At 40.4% G+C, this 20,443-nt stretch overlaps 1 protein-coding gene across 1 annotated transcript in view; it reads left to right on the forward strand.

The window, feature by feature from the left end:
- Positions 1-20,443, forward strand: part of PKHD1 (polycystic kidney and hepatic disease 1 (autosomal recessive)) — a 507,823-nt gene that overhangs the window by 84,300 nt on the left and 403,080 nt on the right. Inside the window, 3 exon segments of the mRNA XM_011981329.1 lie at positions 1,310-1,453; positions 6,637-6,856; positions 13,239-13,389. Of these exon segments, the coding sequence (XP_011836719.1) occupies positions 1,310-1,453; positions 6,637-6,856; positions 13,239-13,389 (515 nt within the window).

A 20,443-nucleotide genomic window follows, 5' to 3' on the forward strand; every position in this document is an offset into this window, starting at 1 on the left:
AAAAAAGAACATGAATGCCTTCACTTAGTTTTAGGCCATGTCTGCCAATTTGCATTGTTTAAAATGTATTAAGTATTTTTTTTTATCTTTTTGTAATATTTCACAAGTGGACTCATATTTCAACAATAATAAGCCAAATGTATAGAACAATTAAACTGATTGAACTGTTTTCTCCCTTTAGATATACCAAAAATTGCCTAGGCTTTCCTTCCAGTGAAGAAAAGATTTCAATTTCTATTCACTTAAAGCCTTATTGCACTTGAGATAGTTCAAATTTAGTTATGATTTAGAAAGTATAGAAAAAATTATAGAAACAGAATCTTAGACTGACGAAGTACTAAGACATTTCTCAGAACAAATTTGGTCTCAGCTTGGTGGAACACTGTGGGGACTGAGATTTGGCTCTAGTCTGTCACTGATTTAACTAACTTATGCTTGACTTTTCTAAAACTCAGCTTCCTTATTTGATAAGGGAACTTGGACTGGATGATCCCCAAATTCCCCTTTCTACTCCCTAAGATTCCATGTTTTTATGATGGAAGAGCAGGGAAATAAGAAATGCATCTTAAACAAAAGCATTATTTTTGAGTTAGTCAAGTACCACCTAGACTTGGTATGAAGGCAGTAGTGATGCAAACTCTGTATCTCAGTGTGAACTAGAAATGTGGACTACTTTTACTCATACAAATGTCCCAAAACATATACTGTTATTGCATCACTATTAACAATAGCAAAAGAGGAGAAATAATGGAAATTTCAATTGATAGGAAAGTAGTCAAATAAATTGTATCATGGCCCTATAATGGAATTCTAAGTAACTATTAAAATGAACTGTATCCATAGAGTTTTGGAAAAATATCTATGCTATACTTTGAAGCAAAAAAGCAAGTTCCAGAATGATATGGATAGAATAATCCTTTGAATCAGAAACATAGATGCTTAAAAATTCTGGAAGGAGCCATAAGAAACTCTATACCTGGATACCTCCAGGGAGGGAGTCAGGTGGCTGGGGGAATTTTTATTTTCATTTTATGGCTATTTGAATAAAAAGTTTAAAAACTATAAATAAGCATTAATTTTCTATATAAAGCACAATAGGGTGTTGAATGTGATTGGGATCAGACAGAACCAAGGCCAGAGCCTGAGTGGAGAGGAAACTGAGGCCAGCAGGCACCTCTAGCCAGTTGTGTGAATTCTGAGGATGTGAAAAGAAGGATGGGTAGTGAGGAAGCAAAGGTTTGAATTTTGGGTTGAGTAGAGAAGGGAGGTTTGCATGTATGATCATGAGCTTGTACCTTTGTCTTTAAAGGCTGCCTGGGTGGAAGGCTGGTGCATGTGTTTGGAGCAGGATTTTCTCCAGGGAATGTCTCAGCTGCTGTGTGTGGTGCTCCCTGCCGAGTCCTGGCTAATGCTACAGTGTCTGCCTTCAGCTGCTTGGTTCTGCCCCTGGATGGTGAGTAAAGATGCCACACACATACATTTTAAAGCATATATATGGGAATGATATTCTTTGGTTAATTCTATTTTTGTGATTAATGCTGTACTGACTACTAATTTCTCTATGTGTGCCTAGGAAAAGAATTTCTCTACTCCCCATATAAAATGATAGTTAGAATCTGGGGCCACCTGTTACAATGATTCATAATAACTTTTGTTATATTAATAGGTCAATGTTAGGTGAATATTGAAACACTTATCACCTGTGTTCTTAACTGCAGTCTTAGGATGACGGAGGAAGTAATTCTGAATTCTGAATATTAGTTTCAATGACAGCTATAGGAGTCACGGAGGAAACAAGCTCTTGGCTTTCTTCTGAGGTGAGGTTGCTGAAGACATCTGCTTATTGGAGGTACCAGTAAAGGGATGGAGACTGTCAAGCTGGATATCACTTGAAAATTAGCTTTGTGTGTTCAGTTTTCGGTTTCTTATTACAGGCAAAAGAGCCAACACTCATGTTGTCTTCTTGTTCTCCAATGTTCACGTAATTACTTATTTATTATTCAGTGAAACACCACAATTGCTCACTACTTTAAGCTGCGTAGCCATCATATAAATTGTGGTGTGAGAAGCCATGTCTTTGTGGGGAAAGAGATGAGAGAGGAAGTTGCAAAGCTTGGGGATTCACAACACATGGTAATACCCCACTGAGCTTCAGAAAAAAAAGAGTCAGAAGGAAGAGATTCCTGTTATTACTACAGGACCTTACTGCATTTGAGATAGCTCATATTGAGCCAGGTGATTATCTTGTTTGCCTAATCGTAAATCTTGTACCGGTGCACTTAACCATTTACATACCTCGTTTCTGTGTAGTGTTGTAAGTTTTATTCCTAACTTATTTGTCTGCAACTTGAATGTGGGCTAAAGATTTACAGAATGATGAAAGCACCACATCACCTGAGCTTGGACGAGAATTTAATGATGGATAATTCTATTGTGATGGAAGTTTGTGCTGTGTTGTCTTATACAAGGAGGAGAAGGAAGAGAGGGAGGAGGGGGAAGAGGAAAGAGGAAGAAGGGGAGGAGAAAAAAATTTTTGTTTAAAATGCTAGAAATTGAGTTTCCTATTATCATCATGTATATAAGCACAACATTATGGAAGAGAGATAGATTCCACAATGGGAAATTTAGGACACAATAGAAGATTGAAGTTGAAAACATTGTCTGTTTGATTCACTACTCTACCTCCTCAGCTTGGAACAGTGTTGTCGAGGATATGTGCAAAATTAATGCTTGATGAGGAATAAATGAAAGATTGGGAAACAGTGGAAACAGAAAGCCAAGACTGCACATTTATAGACTCTAATTTTTAACTAATACTGCTACATTTTTTGAAAAAGCTTTCACATATACACTGCTCAAATTAATATACTTTTAAAAGCCCCGTGTTACTATTTCAAAACACTTAGTTTCAACTAGTATAAGACAAAAGTCAATGAAGTTTCAGGGTCAGGTAAGTTGTGATATTTTAGGTTTTATAACTTCTAGGGGAAGAATAATGAAAAAATTATTGTGTTTAGAAAGATTTAGAAAAGAACTCAGCAGTCCTTGATTTTTTTAAAGAGGAAAATGAGTTGGAAACTGTAACTATTTATATGGCCACTAGGTGTCACCAAACACTCATTGATTGTGCAATGCACACTTTAGAGAAATGCATAGTTTAACTAATTTTCCTTTCATAAAAAAGTCTTTTAAAAGACTTTCAACCAGAATGTCTAAAGATTGAGAGGAAATTGTGAGAGCCAATTCCAGAGATTTCTTACTTAAGATCCAAGATGGGATTTGGGGATTCTGTTAACCTGCTGAAACTGGATGAAGCATTTCGAGTATATGATTGTGTATTTTTTTTTCCCCTAGGAAGCAGGTCTATAATGGACATCAAATTGTCAAAGGGGATATGTCTTAGACATTACTAGAAACTACTACTAATTTCTCCATGTTCAGACAGGACTGAGTACAACCAAGTTAGCTAAGAATCACTTGTATTTTTAAAGATTTTTCGGAGGAGAATTTCCCAGCAGCAACCCTTACTAGCGTTTCACAATTGCTCTTCTCAGAGAAATCCATCCTCTGCCTAATGGATGCTCCCCTACTCTAATTTTTTCAATCTTAATCAGCGGGGGGTTCTTTGGAAAGCTGAGTAATCTCAGTTCCTCTATGGCGGTGGATCTGGAAGTGTGTTTCCTGGAGCAGTAGCTGCAGGGGTCTCACCTGGGAGCTTGTTAGAAATGTGAATTCTTGGGCCCTACTGAATCAGAAACTTTCCAAGTAAGCATTTTAGTATCTCACTTCTCAGCCCTCTCTGAAATCCTACATTCTTTTCTGATTTGAAGCTCCAAACGAGGAAGCTGTTCTATACAAGCAAGTTCTGGTCAAATTGGGTAACATCGTAAGATGCCTGTGTATCATCTGATCCCATATTTGTTTGTAAAATTATAGTGCCGTCTTGCTGGTTAATAAGCTTTCTGTTCCCTACTGTTATCCCAAGGGGTGCGTGTGTGTGCGCACGTGTTTCCACCATGGCTGCACACAGCTGGACTTTCCTCATATTTATATGATTTCCTTTTTTCTTTTGTAGTTTACTCTCTTACTCTTTTCATTTGTTCTTTTGTTTATTTCTGTTAACGTCTCTCATTTACCAAGGTCGCTTTGAATTCTGACCCATGCTTTGAGTTTTTTTCTTCAGTTTGACTTTGTACAATAGAGTGATGTTTCACATTCCAGGTTACAGATAATGACCCTGAACTCAAACGTTCCTAATTATTGTTTTGTTTATGCCGGTGCCACAGGACTAATATGTTTTCTTTACATGTGTGGGGCAGGGGGAGTTAAAGCAGGGGGCTCTACAAATGTGCTTTTGCTATTTTGAGGGTCACCCATTTTTACCATCCCCACAAATTGTACTTCTAACAATAGGAGAAATTTACTTGTTCTTGTAATGAGTTGCCAAAACATCCTGTTAGGTGAAACTAATACTTTGTGTTTGTTTAAAATGAGCAAAATCTTTGCTCTTTGGCTTTCTTGCGTTTGTACCTTGAATTATACCACGTGATGTTTTCATGGAAACTTTAACTTTTCCATAAGGCAGGGAAAGTGAAAGTGATTAAGGTCACACAGCTATTTAGTGGCAAAACTCTGAGTAAAACCCGTGGATTTTGATCCCCAGCCCTGGGTGATTTTCATAATCCAGCTTGTCAATTTGCATCTACTTAATCACTTTTAATGAATTCATTATTTTATAAGTGTAGAACTTGTTTTTATTTGCCTTAGGGGTTACTAACTGGAAAGTTCTTATGTTTTGTCTGTTCATACAAGAGTCCTACTGTCAGTCATTTTTATTGCTCTAATTCATTCAAAACACATTCACAGCCAACCTCCTAGGTGCCAGGTGCTTTAGAATATAACAGCAACAATAGTACTCTTTGGGCATGATTGCATAACTACAAACCCTCTCCTATGTACTTATCTCATGTAACCCTTGCTGCAGCACTGTAATGAGGTGGGGAAGCACAGGTCTAAGCCCACGGCCCTTGATAACCTTTGTTGCATACTCACATGGGCAGGCTTGCTACAGAGGAATCGGGCTACAGAGATTTTTTTCTTTTTCCCTCTTTATTAAGGTTTTCAGACAGAGCTGCTCCTGAACCATCTTATGTGGAGCTTTGTTCATCTTCTAGTTAAAGATTGTTCCCAGTCTGCCTCTTGATGTGCTTTTTATATGTGTGTCAGGACTCAGAAAAAAATGGCCTGAGAGTCAGAGTGCTTCAAATACTTGCTTTTTATCTCTATAACATGTTAATGTTTATAATTATATGAAAAGCAAGAAATCCACAACCTTATCCAAGTCAATGAGACAAACAACCCAATAGAAAAATGGGCAAATGAGAGAAACAGGAATTTCATAGAAGAGAAAATATGAACTGTTACCAAACGTAAAAAATCGGTCAACTTGGCCAGGCACGGTGACTCACGCCTGTAATCCTAGCACTTTGGAGGCTGAGGCAGGTGGATTGCCTGAGCTCAGGAGTTCAAGATCAGCCTGGGCAACATGGAGAAACCCTGTCTCTGCTAAAATCCAAAAAAATCAGCCGGGACGTGGTGGTGTGCACCTGTAGTCCCAGTTACTCAGGAGGCTGAGGCAGGGGAATTGCTTGAACCCGGGAGGCGGAAGTTGCAGTGAGGCAAGATTGTGTCACTGCACTTCAGCCCGGGCAACATAGCAAAACTCTGTCTCAAAAAAAAAAAAAAAAAATTGGTCAACCTAAAAGTAATGATTGAAATGCAAATTAAGACCACAATGAAATGCTATTTTACACACCTGATTGGCAAAAATTAACAGTCTGATAGTTTCAAGTGCTTGTAATTATATGGAGTAATGGGAACTTACAAATACGGCTGGTAGGAACACAAAATGGCACAACTACTTTGGAAAACAGTATGGCACTATCTTGTAAAGTTGAACTTGTACCTACTCTTTGAATAAGAAATTTCCTTGATGGGCATGCACCCTAAATGAAATTTTGTACACGTTTTTAGTAGCAAAAACTGGGAAATACCAAAAAGTTCGTGGATAAGAGAATAGATAAATATATTGTGGTAGGTTCATGCAATACAATATTGAACAGCAGTGAAAATGTATTAACAATAGTTATATGTAGTAATGTGGATAAATCTTGAAAATGTAATACGGAATGCAAAAAGCAGGCCCAAGAATATTTTATCCTGTATCATATTTGATAAAGTTCAAAAACAAGTAAAACTCAATCTCTTGTTTAGGGATACAAACGTGTGACAAAACTATTTAAAAAATGTCAAGTGGTTATTTCTGAGAATGAGGAGGAAAGGGACGGACTTGGGGAGAAACACACAGATTTAAGTGTATTACAAGTGTTTTATATCTTATGTTGGCTGGGAAATTTACCAGAGGTTTTTTTTTACGATGATTATTCATATTTTACAAAAATGATACTTGCATTTTTCTGTGTACATTACACATACATAATACATTTAAAAAAAAGTAAACTGCTAACTTCATATTCCTATTGGTCAAGGGAGGACACAGGAACTTCATTTGTGAAACGGACTAGAGGCCTTCGGTTCTCTCTGTGGTTCTTTCCTAATGGTGACTGTTTCCTGCAGTGTCCTTGGCTTTCCTGTGTGGCCTGAAGCATGAGGAAGACAGCTGTGAGGCTGCCAGACACACCTATGTGCAGTGTGATTTGACAGTTGCCGTGGGGACAGAGCGAATGCTCGAATCGTGGCCTTACCTCTACATTTGTGAGGAAAGTTCCCAATGCCTCTTTGTGCCAGATCATTGGGCTGAGTCAATGTTTCCATCGTTCTCGGGCCTCTTTGTCAGGTAACCTTACCTTCTCCCTCCCTGAACTTCCCCACAAATGCTTGGCCAATGGACTGATGGAGCCATCAGAGAGTGTAGGCTGGGTGGGATCTGGACTGGCAGCCGTGGTAGGGGCTACAACTCTCTTGGAGGGCCCATTCCGTTGTGGATTCCAGCCAGCCTGCATATCAAAGCATCTCCTGTCTTTTTCAACTGTTCAAGAGAACATCTGAAAAATCTGCCCAGTAAACAGCTCGCTTTGTTCTTGCTTAGATTTTAATATTTATCTTCCGATCCAAAGCAACATCTGGTGAATGCCAATGGGGAAAAAGATTAGACGTTATGAAAAACAGAAGGCTTTTTTCCCCGCTTTCCTTTTTCTTTTCTTTCCAAACAGATTCACAAGTATGAAAAAAAGTCATAGAGAAATCCAGAAGATTGTACAATGTTTATTCAAAAGAAGGAGGGTTGCATAGGCGGAATTACTGTAGATCCAGGATTTAGAAGCCATAGGCATATAAGGGTTTTTTTTTTTTTAAACTTAAAAAAGAGCCTGACAAATAAATACTACAACTTTCCAAGTGAATCCCCCTTTTCTAAACAAATAAAAAAGAAGTGTGACTATGTTAGTAATTCTGGATTGCTTTCATTTCAGCAAGGAGTTCCTTTCCTACATAGGGCGGTGTCTCATGACTGAATATTGTCATGTAAACGTCTTTATTTCTTACCTAGATAGAGTGGCTACCTTTGATTATCTAACGAAGGCCTCTTTTCTTTTTCTTTTTTTTGAGACAGAGTCTTGTTCTGTCGTCAAGGCTGGAGTGCAATGGCACGATCTTGGCTCATGGCAACCTCTGCTTCCCAGGTTCAAGGTACTCTCATGCCTCAGCCACCTGAGTAGCTGGAATTGCAGGTGTACACCACCATGCCCGGCTAATTTTTGTATTTTTAGTAGAGACGGGGTTTCACCATTTTGGCTAAGCTGGTCTCAAACTCCTGAGCTCAAGCAATCCACCCGCCTTGGCCTCCCAAAGTGCTGGGATTATAGGCATGAGCCACTGTGCCCAGTCTCTTTTCTTGTAAAATATGAAACTAAACAAGACCACTTCCCCACAGTGAAAGAGATAACCAGCTCTTTTCATGGCAGTCTGACTTTGGGATGTCCTGAGACAGTTTGTGTTTTAGTGTGAATTGGGCACCAGAGGTTTAGGTTTAGCTGGAGGAAAAGAGGAAACTCCTTGGCTGGTTGCTTTCTAAAAGGGCAAGAAGAACTCTGTTTAGCTCACACAGGAGATGGGGCACTGGGTATTGTACTCAGGTGAGACTAGATTTCAGAACTTACTGATGCTGGACACCAGAAAGTACATGTCAGTAGTTCCTGGCTCCATTGAATTCAGGGACTTCATCTGAATCCCCAAAACTCTTCCTTTGGAATTCTTCCATGCTCTTCCTCTTCACTGTATGGGGCGGCTGAGGCAACTGAGCCTCAGACCCCATTAGCAGTTATACCCTTCCCTATGAATTTTATTTCAGTAGTGCTGCTCAATGTTCTGACTATTGCAGTAGGCCAAAGTGGGTATGTTTTCTTGAGTAAGAATTACAATAAGTGCCCTATGATTTAAACAAACAATGTTTAGTGGGGATGAGAGTGGAGGAAACTGGCAGTGGTCTTTGTTGCCAGTGGGAAGTGCAAGCGTCAGAGGACAATTTGCCGATTCACGAATAACCTTAAATTCTTTACACTCTGTGACCCAGCAATTTCTCTTCTAGGATTTTACTTTAAGAAAGCAGATAGAAATGTGTAATATTTATAAACAATTATGTTCTTTGAAGTTTCAGGTATCAAAAAAAATTCGCAATGAGACAAATTTTAGTAATAAAGAATGTATCCAAATGATATTTTTAAAGTTACCTTTAAAAATTAGGATGTAGAATATTTAACCAGACAGGGAGATATTTATAATATATTGAGAAGTGAAAACCATAGGTCTCAAAAGAGTATATCAATTTGATCCTACTGTTGTACATAGTGTGTATGTTTGTACACATATAGGTTACTAGAGAAAAGGCTGGAAAGATGTATCCAAGAATGTTGATGGTGCCTATCTCTAGGTGGCTAGAGTACTGACCGTATTTATTTTCTTCATTGAGTTTTTATGTGTTTTTCCAGGGAACACAATGCTGTATCTCCCTGACATCCATAACAACTATGGGGAAGGGAGAAGTGCATCTGTGGCAAAAATTGTACCCTGTCTATTCATCCGTCCGTCCATCCATCCATCCATCCATCCATCCATCCATCCATCCATCCAGTATATTCAACCATCCATCCATCCATCCATCCCTCCATCCATCCATCCATCCATCCATGATCCATCCATCTATCTGGTATTGATCACATCCCTACACTGTTCTAGGTGTTGTGACAGGTACTGGTGGCTTGATGGTGGATGTCATGAAAGTCCCTGCCCTTAAGGGTAGAGAAGAAAGTCAGATAATAAACAGGATGATCACGTGTTGTGATCAGTGCTATAAAGTGATAGAAAAAGAGGGGCTACTTTAGAGAGTGTACTTAGAGGAGGCTTCTCTGAAGAAGTCTTTTATGTTAGGAAGAGAAGCAGGTGTCTTTATAGAGGGTCAGGCAGTGGCAGCAGCAAATGCAAAAGAACTGTTGAGTTTTATGACTGTTCAGAGGCCAGGAGGGTAGGAGTAGATTGAGAAGGAGGAAAAGTGGCCCCAGATGAGCTCGGAGAGATATGTGAGGCATTGAAGGCCAAAGTAAAGAGTTTGGAATCTCTTGTAAGTGAAGATTAAGTAACTTCCCAAAGTCACACAGTCAAGCCATGGCAGCATCGGGACTGGAAGTCAAGGCTTCTGACGCAGTGTGCTTAGTGTAATGCTGTCCTGGCAGCCTCAGTGTGAGAGCCCTGGCTGAGCTGTGTGGGTTCAGTGAGGTTTCAGAGCCACAGGAAGCAATTTCAGGGGAAGTGAGGGAGAGAGAATGCCTGCAAAGTGTTTTCCTTCCCTATCCTAAGGAGCACAGCCAAGGTTACTTGCTTACTTTAGGGTCTAATCAGATCAACTAAAGAACGATAGTTTGGGAGTCAGGAGTCTTAGGTTCTAGAACAATCTTTGCCACCATTTTTACCCAATATTTTTAACCACATGCCCTAAAATAAATATTTGTGTGTGTGCAGTGTGTATGCATGTATATCTGTATCTATATCTGTACATATATTGATCTCTGTGTCTCTATATATATGCTTATGTTGCATATATATATGCTTATATTTATATTTAAATATGGTCAACTGTGCTTCTTAGCTCATAGGATTATTGTGGAAGAAACCATGGAAGAGTAGCTAGCTACTTAGAAGCTTTGAAATTTTGTAAATGTTAATCTATTTTGGATATCCTGGTGTCTCAGCTAATTTTGGTGATGGCTTTTTAATGAAAAAAATTTCTAGCAAGGTAGTTACAAATATGGAAAGAAGTGTGAGCTGAAGCTGGTAAACAAAAAGTCCAAGCTAACAGAAAGGGGTTTAATTCTTTTCAGAGCAAGAATAACATGCTTCGCGAAAACAGTCGGTTTCTAACAGGCAAACAGGGCAAAGTGACTCAGCCCATTTTACTTGTACCTCTGCCAGTGAAGAGTCAGGAAAGGGCATAAGAAGGTTTATGAGAAGAGTGGAAGCCCAAGGCCAAGAAACGCTGTAAAAGGAAGTTGGTCACTGCTTTCCTTAAGTTCAAGTCTGTAGTCTGAGATTATTCATAAACTGGGTACAAAAAACTCACTCTTACGATTGAGGACCTACTGTGGACAACGAACCATGAGAAGGGGTCACATAACAGAGGTGATGGGGAGATATTCTATGAACCTAAGAAAAGGAGGAATTCTGGAAATTTAGACAACTAAACTTGATGTTATCCCTGACAAAATTCTAGAATGAACTATTCATCAGATAGTTTGTGAGCCTTCAGAAATGAAACTAGCCATCTGGAAACTGATTCACGAAGAATGTGATGGTGCGGGAAACCAACTTCATTTCCTTTCTGATAGGTTTATAAGTGACTTATGATATAAATACAGAGGGAGACCTTCACAAACTATTCCAACAACTTCTCTACCCCCAGTATCAAAAAAAGGTTCTAGATGCAAAGCCCAAAGTGGCCTGACGCAAGCCTCAAGTTGCTCTGAAGTGAGGAGTTTTAAAAGTCTGTGTGACTTTTGCATTTGATTCCATCACATTTCTATATTGATCTAAATATTACATTACATTTTAATTTAAAAGTTAAATTACTTTGGTTTTCCTTTCTGAATCTTGGAATATGACTGACGCTCCAGGAGCAAAGGATGGATTCATCCTGTGGCTTTTTCTGCCCTGTGGACGAAGGATCAGTGAATGAATTTACAGCTAGATCACAGGCTACAGATTCAAAATGAATTTGAGCAATGGGTCTAAACCAGTGAGAGAAATGTAACAATAATAAATGTAAATTTTCACATTTACATTTTTAACGATAATACTACTAACACTACTACCTCTAACAGCTATAACGCGAGCTGCCTTTATTGGGTTCTTATTGTGTGCCAGGTTCCATGCTAATCGGTTTATATGCTTCATTTTGCTCAGTTTCTTCAACACCTCCACAAAATAGGTACTCGATTATTGGCAACTCCATTTTATAAATGTGGAAACCAAAGCTTAGCAAAGTAATGTCTTCGATGTCATGTAGATGGTAACTATCTGCCCTGGGATTCAGATCCAGCTGATCTGCTTCTGAGCCTAAGCTTTACATGCCAGTGCTTCTCAGAAAATCATCTGAACAGGCACAGCATGGTGAAATCCTCAGAAAACTGCAGCTCTGAGACTTTGAGTTGACCACTATCTAAGTATAAGCATGGTGGCCTTCAAAATGAACGCAGTGTCAGGTGCCGTGAGAAGGAAGCTCAGATAAAGGTGGACCAGAGCCCCAGGGGTCAGCCCAAACAATCTGCCTGCAGATCTGAGTGGCATGATGTTAACATATTGACCAATCTACATTATTAGGTCTAGAGGACTTTGGGTTTGGAAATCATGCCTTAGGTAGATACAGAGTGGAGAACATTTTAGCATGAAGAGAAGATTAAGTGGTGAGATGTACTAGTTATCCCGCTCATTATTTCTAGCAAATTGTGGAAGAAAACATTTTGACATTGATTTGAAAAAAGATGATAAGGTTTGACATGGTGTACAGTTTCTCAACTGGTGACCTTTTTGCCCTTGTCTCCACCCTTCCTGGTCTTCCCATGGGATCTGCCATCTTCCTGGCTGATGTACAATCAGCATTTCAAAACTTGAGAGCACTGCTCTGGGAAACAGGACCGTCTGGTTTTGACCTCAGAGCTACCATAGTTCTGTGTTCGACTTTCTGAGAATCTCTTAATCTCTTTGGGTTACATTTTTTATACCTCTTCCTAATTTATAGGCTGAAATTAGATCATACATATGAGATTGTTGACAAATATGAAACATCATGCATTATTATTACTGATAATTTTTGAGTTAGTTGCAAAAATGCCTACAACCAGGATGATTCTTGAATAAATATCACACCTGTTGAGGATGACACCCTTCACTATCCATGCCCTCACCTTCTCTAGATGGCATATTTTTAGACTTTCTGTAATGCTACACTGCTGTTTTTTATCTTAAATCCAGTCTGGCTTCTCCCCTTAAAGCAAGAGGACTTTTAAAGCGAGTGGCTGGTAGTATAACTGGCACATATATCGAATCTCCTTAGTCTGGGCTGTTAAGTAAGTTTAATTAATTTACTAAGTTAATGTTCCACTGCTAGCAACAGAGCCTCATTGCCATCAGCTGGGGAGAGGGAATTGAAAGCCTAAATGAGCTCATTTTTTCACAGTTGGAATTAGGGACCAGTTAGCCAGTTGTGTGGGTTTTCCAATTTCTCCATCTGCCCTAGGGGGATTCAGGCAATTACTCCCCCAACACTAAGTATGAGAAAGAGCAGGAAGAGGGAAGGGGAAAAGAAAAAAAATAAAAACAAAAACTCTCCCCAACATTTGTTTCCCTTTTGGGAACTGGAAGTATTGTCCGTGCATTTCTTGTTAAGCTGGGCTAGAGGTAGCTTTTGCTAATGTTTTTAATAGATTCAGAAAAGAGAAAGGCCTCAGTGAAAGATATTTACCATGTGCATTTTCATTGCAGGGTGTGCAGATAAAAGGAAAAACAAATAAACAATAAAATAATGGAAACAAAATTACAGAAATTTGCAAAATTTGACAAATGGTGGCCTGTAGTTGCCACAAGCTAATGGCTTGCAATGATTAATAAGAGTAAAAATAATTGCATTTCATTAAGATTGATGACACCCCATTTAACCTCCCCTCTCGTTTCAGCCCTAAAGTGGAAAGAGATGAAGTTCTCATCTATAATAGCTCCTGTAACATTACCATGGAAACTGAGGCAGAGATGGAGTGTGAGACGCCCAATCAGCCAATTACCGTCAAGATTACTGAGATACGGAAACGCTGGGGCCAGAACACTCAGGTATAATCAAATCTTTTTTACAGACTGATTCAAACAGCTCAAATTAAATTTGTAATATTGTGTACATTAAAAAAACAATTTAGTCCAAATGGCAGCGATATATAATATTAAATGCGCTCAAACTTTGAGGAGCTGGTCTAATGCACAATATCTGAATTCATAGTTAACTCTGGTTAATCATATATTTTCCCAAAAATAAATGAGTGCTGCCCAGGCTCTTTTAAAGCAAATTCTGAGCAGATAATCTCCTTGGCATTTTGTCCTGATTTCTGCATGCATGTTTGAAAGGGGCTCTCTGTGGTTTATTTCTTCACAAAATAACTGGCCTGCAATTTAACCCGGCCCTACTGGAAGGTTCCCAAATCACTCAGCCATCCTCAGCTTGTTGGGACAGCAATGTCTGCGGGTCCATTCGGTTCATCTCTGTGCCATGCGGGAGTAGGGTGGAAACTTCAGCTTCTGAGGGGATTACATGGACATCAGAAATGAAAAGGACCACAGAATCATTTGGTCTAGCCTCTCTGCCTCAATTCATCCATTTTGAAATTGTCTAAACCACTCCCTCCAAGTGGCTCTTCTAAAAGTGTGTTTGTAAGTCCCCAGAGAGGAATTCCACAGCCTTCCCCGGGAATTTGCAAGAATTGCAATCAGAGGCTCAGGGCTCTTTGGAAATGGATCAGGTAATCTTTTACAGCTCCCCAGGCTTCTCACAGCACACAGATAAAAAAATAATATTTATTGAGCACCTACTCCCTTAGGTGTCTTTCTCTTTATGAAAGCAGTTCTCAGATTTTTCTCTTTTTGTCTCTTTTATTTGGAACAAACATTTATTGAGTGCCTATTATGTGGCACTCGCCATACCAGATTCTCTTGTGAATGCTGCTTCAGTCAAACCATCCTAATCCAAAAGTCAGTTCCCTGGCTTCAAAATGTGTGTTTTTCTATAACTTTTGTATTGGTGCTGAACATGTTTGTGATGGCAAACAACATTTTTTTTTCTGTCCTTCCTAAACTGTTCCGTGCCTACCTTACCATGCTCCTGGGTCCTCACCGTCCACTCTGTGGCCTCTGCAGGCTTCTCCCTTGCCTTGACTTTCCCTTCAGGTGATAGCCCAGGGCTGTCACTTCTCGCTTCATTGTGTCCCCCACAAACACCTCTTCCTTTCAATTTACTGCCAATTTTAATTCTCTCCAGAGCTGCTGTCCCCCAATGGCACTTCCACTTTATTCTGTGCCTGTTTCTCAGCAGTCAGCTGTCAGTGACGTTTCACAAGTGTATTGTCATGCGCTGAGTCTGCTGTGGGACACTGGGTGATCTTTAAGCCTCTCTGGGCTTCAGTTTCTGCTGGGCGCATAATAACCTGGTGGTGTTGGGATGCTTAGGTGAGCAAATGCTTGTGAAAGAGAGGGAGAGGCAGGCTGACCTTGTTTTTAAGTGCATGGACTTTGGAGCTAGACTGCCCAGGTTTGAATACATCATTTGCTTCCTGGGGGACTTCAGTCAGGTTCTTTAACCCCTCTGTACTTCAGTTTTCTCATCTGTAAAGTGGGAAAAATAGTAGTTCCCACTTCACAGGGTTGGTGTGAGCCACTGAAAGCTGCATCTCACACATGGTAAGTGTCCAATGTTAGCCATTATTGGCAGTGCTAGTTCACTAGTCATAGTGCTAGAAAATGATATGAGTTTATTTTTCTATAGTGCTTGCTGCTTTGACCAGATCATTTCACTTCTTAGATTTATTTAATTTCCCATCATCTCGAAGTCTAAGTTTGAAATTTTTTAGGCTTCAATGCCTCACTCATTTAAAAATCCTTATGTGACATACATTTGAGTTTCAGCAATGTTCAAAGTTCTCTCCCATGGTCTGAAGGAGATTAAAAAAATAATATGGAAAGAGACCCCACCTTTAAGAGATATTTGGGAAGTGAGGCCTTATGTGGAAGTAGTTAAGTTTCAGAAAAAGGGTACATAGAGTCAATTCATCACAGCTGGGTGGAATGTTGGATGCCGTCCAGACCAGCCAGCTCATTTCAGAGATGAGTTAACTGAGATTGATAATGAGGGGTGATTGATAAAGGTCACACAGGTAGTTATCTGGCCTCCTAACCCATGTGGCTATAGTCATTGTGGGGGAAGTAAGCCATTCAGGAACCAGGAATGTGTGGTGAGGCTAGTGCCAGTGTGTAGGGAACTCCAGTCCTGAGGGGGTAAAGAGCAGATGGGTACCATCGTTGTAGGTTTCAGGTGTGATGTGTTACACTCAAGTGTTATTGATAATGTCATAGTTTTGAACAGTCTATTGGGAGCAGGACCCTATCAAGTAGCCAGGAGTGCATGGGGGAACAATGGCAGGGATTTATGGCAAACTCATCTGAACTTATGACTGCATTTAGCTCCAGTGGGACCCTAAAGAATAGAATAAGAGTCTCTGGCACACATCCTGTCACATCGACTGGATCAATATGGTGGAAGTTAGGAAATAACTATGGCTGGCACACAGTGGCCTGGAGTCCAGAAAAACAACATTCTATGTAATGGGAAAATTGTTAATTCTAGGTTCTACTCTCGTTAGGGTGGTTTGGTTTGATTTAGGAACTGGATATAATGAAGTCTATAGGTGAAGGGCTTATAACTAAGTGACTATATAATTTATCACCCAAACCAGGATGCTTTTGATAGTGCAAAGTTCACAATGAATAATTATGCTGGGATAGTATGTCACCTTTGTTGGGGTGTGTGATTACCCTACCTGGGCTTGGGAACAGAACAACTTGTCATACATATCTGATGCATGGTTACCCTACACATGTTGGGATGTACAATTTCCCTACCTTGGCCTGGGAAAAACATGATGCCAGTATTACGATGTGTGGTTATCTGGGCCTGGTCCTGGGGAAGACCAGCACCAACAAGTGCTTAATCAGGACTATAATCCTGGTCCCCAATTCCAAATTCAAGAATTCCTTGTGTGAGAACCTTGGAACACTAGAAAAGGAAACACTTCTACACTGCTGGTGGGAATGTAAACTAGTACAACCACTATGGGAAACAGTGTGGAGATTCCTTAAAGAACTAAAAGTAGAACTACCATTTGATCCAGCAATCCCATTACTGGGTATCTATCCAGAGAGAAAGAAGTTAATATACGAAAAAGATACTTTCACACGCGTGTTTATAGCAGCACAATTTGCAATTGTAAAAACACGAAACCAACCCAAATGCCCATCAGTAAACAAGTCGATAAAGAAATTGTGGTATGTATATACAATGGAATACTACTCAGCTATGAAAAGGAACAAATTAATCACATTTGCAGCAACCTGGTTGGAACTGGAGACTATTATTCTAAGTGAAGTAACTCAGGAATGGAAAACCAAATATAGTATGTTCTCACTCATAAGTGGGAGCTAAGCTATGAGGATGCAAAGGCATAAGAATGATACAATGGACTTTGGCGACTCAGGGGAAAGGGTGGGAAGGGGTAAGGGATAAAAGACTACAAATTGGGTTCAGTGTATACTGCTCCAGTGATGGATGCACCAAAATCTCACAAATCACCACCAAATAACTTACTCGTGTAACCAAATGTCATCTGTTCCTCCAAAATCTATGGAAATAAAAAATTTAAAAAATGTATTTTTCGGCCAGGTGCAGTGGCTCACGCCTGTAATCCCAGCACTTTGGGAGGCCGAGGCAGGTGGATCACCTGAGGTCAGGAGTTTGAGACCAGCCTGGCCAACATGGTGAAACCCCATCTCTACTAAAAATACAAAAAATTAGCTGGGTGAAGTGGCTCATGCCTGTAATCCGAGCACTTTGGGAGGTTGAGGCTGGTGGATCATCTGAGGTTGGGAGTTCGAGACCAGCCTGGCCAACATGATGAAACCCTGTCTCTACTAAAAATACAAAAATGAACCGGACATGGTGGCGGGCGCCTGTAGTCCCAGCTACTCGGGAGGCTGAGACAAGAGAATCGCTTGAACCCAGGAGGCAGATGTTGCAGCGAGCTGGGATTTTGTCAATGCACTCCAGCCTGGGCAACAGGGCAAGACTCTGTCTCTAAAAAACAAAACAAAACCAAAAAACCCCCAAAATTAGCCAGGTGTGGTGGTGCCTGTAATCCCAACAACTTGGGAGGCTGAGGCAGGAGAATCGCTTGAATCCAGGAGGTGGAGGTTGCAGTGAGCTAAGACTGCGCCATTGCACTCCAGCCTGGGTGACAAGAGCAAAAAACTCCATATATATACATATATATATTTTTAGTGACCTAGATGGGAGGGTGTGAGGCAGTGTGGGAAGACTGATAAGATCAGTACTTACTTTGTTAAAAAATATCAAAGTGGCTCAACAACTCAATTTGAGGTCCTGATGTGTTTATAAGCTAGATGTTTCTTTCCATTGCTCCCTGCCATTGAGAGGGGTTTAGCCAAGTGAGCAAAAAGTCACTCCCACACGCATTAGGGCCTTAGGACTGCCTACTAGATTGTAAGAAAAACGCAAATCGTCATCTTATTACGAGATAACTGGTTAATATGTTCCTTTTCAAGACTGGCAATAAAAGCTTAAACCAACAACAAAAAAAATAGTTACGCAGGTTTTCCTTCCAAAGAACTTTTGCGATCCTTTAATACATGAATACATAATGTGGATTTCTAGGGAGTGCTGTGGTGTGGACTGTTACCTAAACTTTGCCTGTGGAACTCTTTATTCCCAGAATTTCTCTTGGGACTGGCATCTGTCCTGCTGCCTTCACTCTGGGAAGTGTCGTGTTTGCCATGGTCTTCCCCTCTCACAGAATAGGGGTATCTGAGGTGGGAAAGGTCATCTTCAGATAGGGCAGCCAACTAAGCTCTATTAAAGTCAGTGGCATTTGTGCTATGCCATGAAGGACAGGGTTTAGGTATTCAGGATGCAGAGGAAAGGCATTTCTGGTGGGGCAAACAGCATGCACAAGGCACTGAGGCTAGAACCCACAGGAATAGCAAGAAGCATGGTGTGTGTGAAGGGGAACGGTGAGTTGTAGGTTTGGAAAGGTGGGCTGGGATTGGATTGTGATCTAGAGGTAAGCATTTGGTCCTTTATGCAGCAGGTGACAAGTAATCCCCAAGGAGTCAGAGCTTGATCAAAGGTTAGCTGTAGTCACATTAATCTGGCAGTGAGGTGTGGATGACCTGATTGGTAAACCGACAAGAGGTAGAAGCATCTCAGCCAGGTGAGAATAACGGGCAGGGAAATGGCAGAGGGAGTGGAGAGGTGACACACTCAATATTCAGTACTTGATAACTTGTGTTGGACAAAGTGTTCAAATTTGTGGGAGACTAAATGTGGTAGGTGAGAAAAATTGTGGGCTGGCTTTTCAAAAAGACCTTTTCAAAATTTTCAATGCTATTTATCTATGCTCCTGACTTCCAGGTTGGAATCTGTGATCCAGAATTCTCTCCTGAACTATGTTTTTTACTTTATTTACTTATTTTTTTGAGACTGGATCTTGCTCTTGTCACCCAGGCTGGAGTGCAATGGCATAATCATGGCTCACTGCAGCCTCACACTCCTGGGCTCAAATAATTCCCCTGCCTCATCCTCTGCAGTAACTGGGACCACAGGTGTGTGCCACCACACCCAACTAAGTTTTAAATTTTTTGTGGAGGCAAGGGTCTCGCTATGTTCCACAGGTTAGTCTTGAATTCCTGGCCTCAAGCAATCCTCCCACCTTGGCCTACCAAAGCGCTGGGATTATAGACTGGAGCCACCATGCCCAACCTCTTCTGAATGTGAGATTCCTGTACCTCACTGTCTGCTGCTGTTGTCACTTCGAGTCAAAACGGCACCTCGGGTTTAGCAGGTTCTAAATTGAACAACTGATCTCCACTACTTCCTCCCGCATAGTCCTGAACTGAGTTGGTGGCAACTCTGTCCTTTTAGTGCTCAGGACATGGAGGCATCCTTGACCTTCCAAAACCCGCATCAGATTCGTTAGGAAATTCTGTTGGCTCTGTCTTTCATTTGACCACCTTGCAGCAATTCTACTGCTACTGTCATCATCGGCATCATCTCTTACTGTTTGTTGCAAGACCTCTCAGCCCTCCTCTCTGCTTCCACCCCTACCTCTGTTTGGTCTATTCTATTTAATAATAGAGCCACAATGATCATTTCAAAATATGTCAGATAATTTCCCTCTTCTCCTGAAAGAAGGGCTCCCAGACTCTCTCGCAATAACATTCAGTCCTTTTACTGACCTCAAGGGCCATTCCCTGCACCCCTCACCTTGCACCCCAATGCCCTGTCCGGCTTTGTCTCTCATTTCTCTTACCTTCACCTGCTCTGTTCTGGGCACACTGGCTTCTTGCTATTCCTGCAACACACCAGGCATGCTCCCACACTGAAGCCTTTGCATTTGCTGTTTCCTCTGCTTAGAATTCTTTCCCCCTTCTTTTTCAAGTACTATCTCCCACTTGAACTTTTTGCTGAAATGTTACTTCCTCTATGAAGTCTTGCCACCCTATTGAAAATGGCAGCCCATTGCCACTGACCCCATATATCATGCTTTTACAGAGTTCTTATCACCTGCTAGCATACTACTTAAGATACTAATTTATTATGTTTGTTGTTTGGTGTCTGACTCTTCTTGCTAAAATATGATCTCCAAGAAGGCAGTAAGATTTGCCCGCTCTGTTCCCTGGTATGTCCCAAGAGCCTGAACCAACTATACTAACAAACAGAAATACATGCAGAAATACAAATACAGAAAGTTTAAAAAGCCTTCCCATATGCCACTTCTTCAATATTAGCTCCTGAAAGTTACATCTGAAAGGAAATACACACGTACACATACATGTACATGGACCCATTTGCACACAAAGATGTTATTGTATTATTTATATTGTTTTTCAACTTGTATGTTTAAAAAATATAGTAGCACACTATAACATGAGCTCCTTGAAAAGAGGGACTTTCTTTTGTTGCTGCTATTTTCCGAAGACTTACAGCTAGGCCTAGTACATAGCATAGTACAATAAAGTTTTTATAGGTTTCAATTAAAATTATTGAATGCAT

This window comes from Mandrillus leucophaeus, unplaced genomic scaffold (genome assembly GCF_000951045.1).
Source record: "Mandrillus leucophaeus isolate KB7577 unplaced genomic scaffold, Mleu.le_1.0 Scaffold223, whole genome shotgun sequence".
NCBI lineage: Eukaryota > Metazoa > Chordata > Mammalia > Primates > Cercopithecidae > Mandrillus > Mandrillus leucophaeus.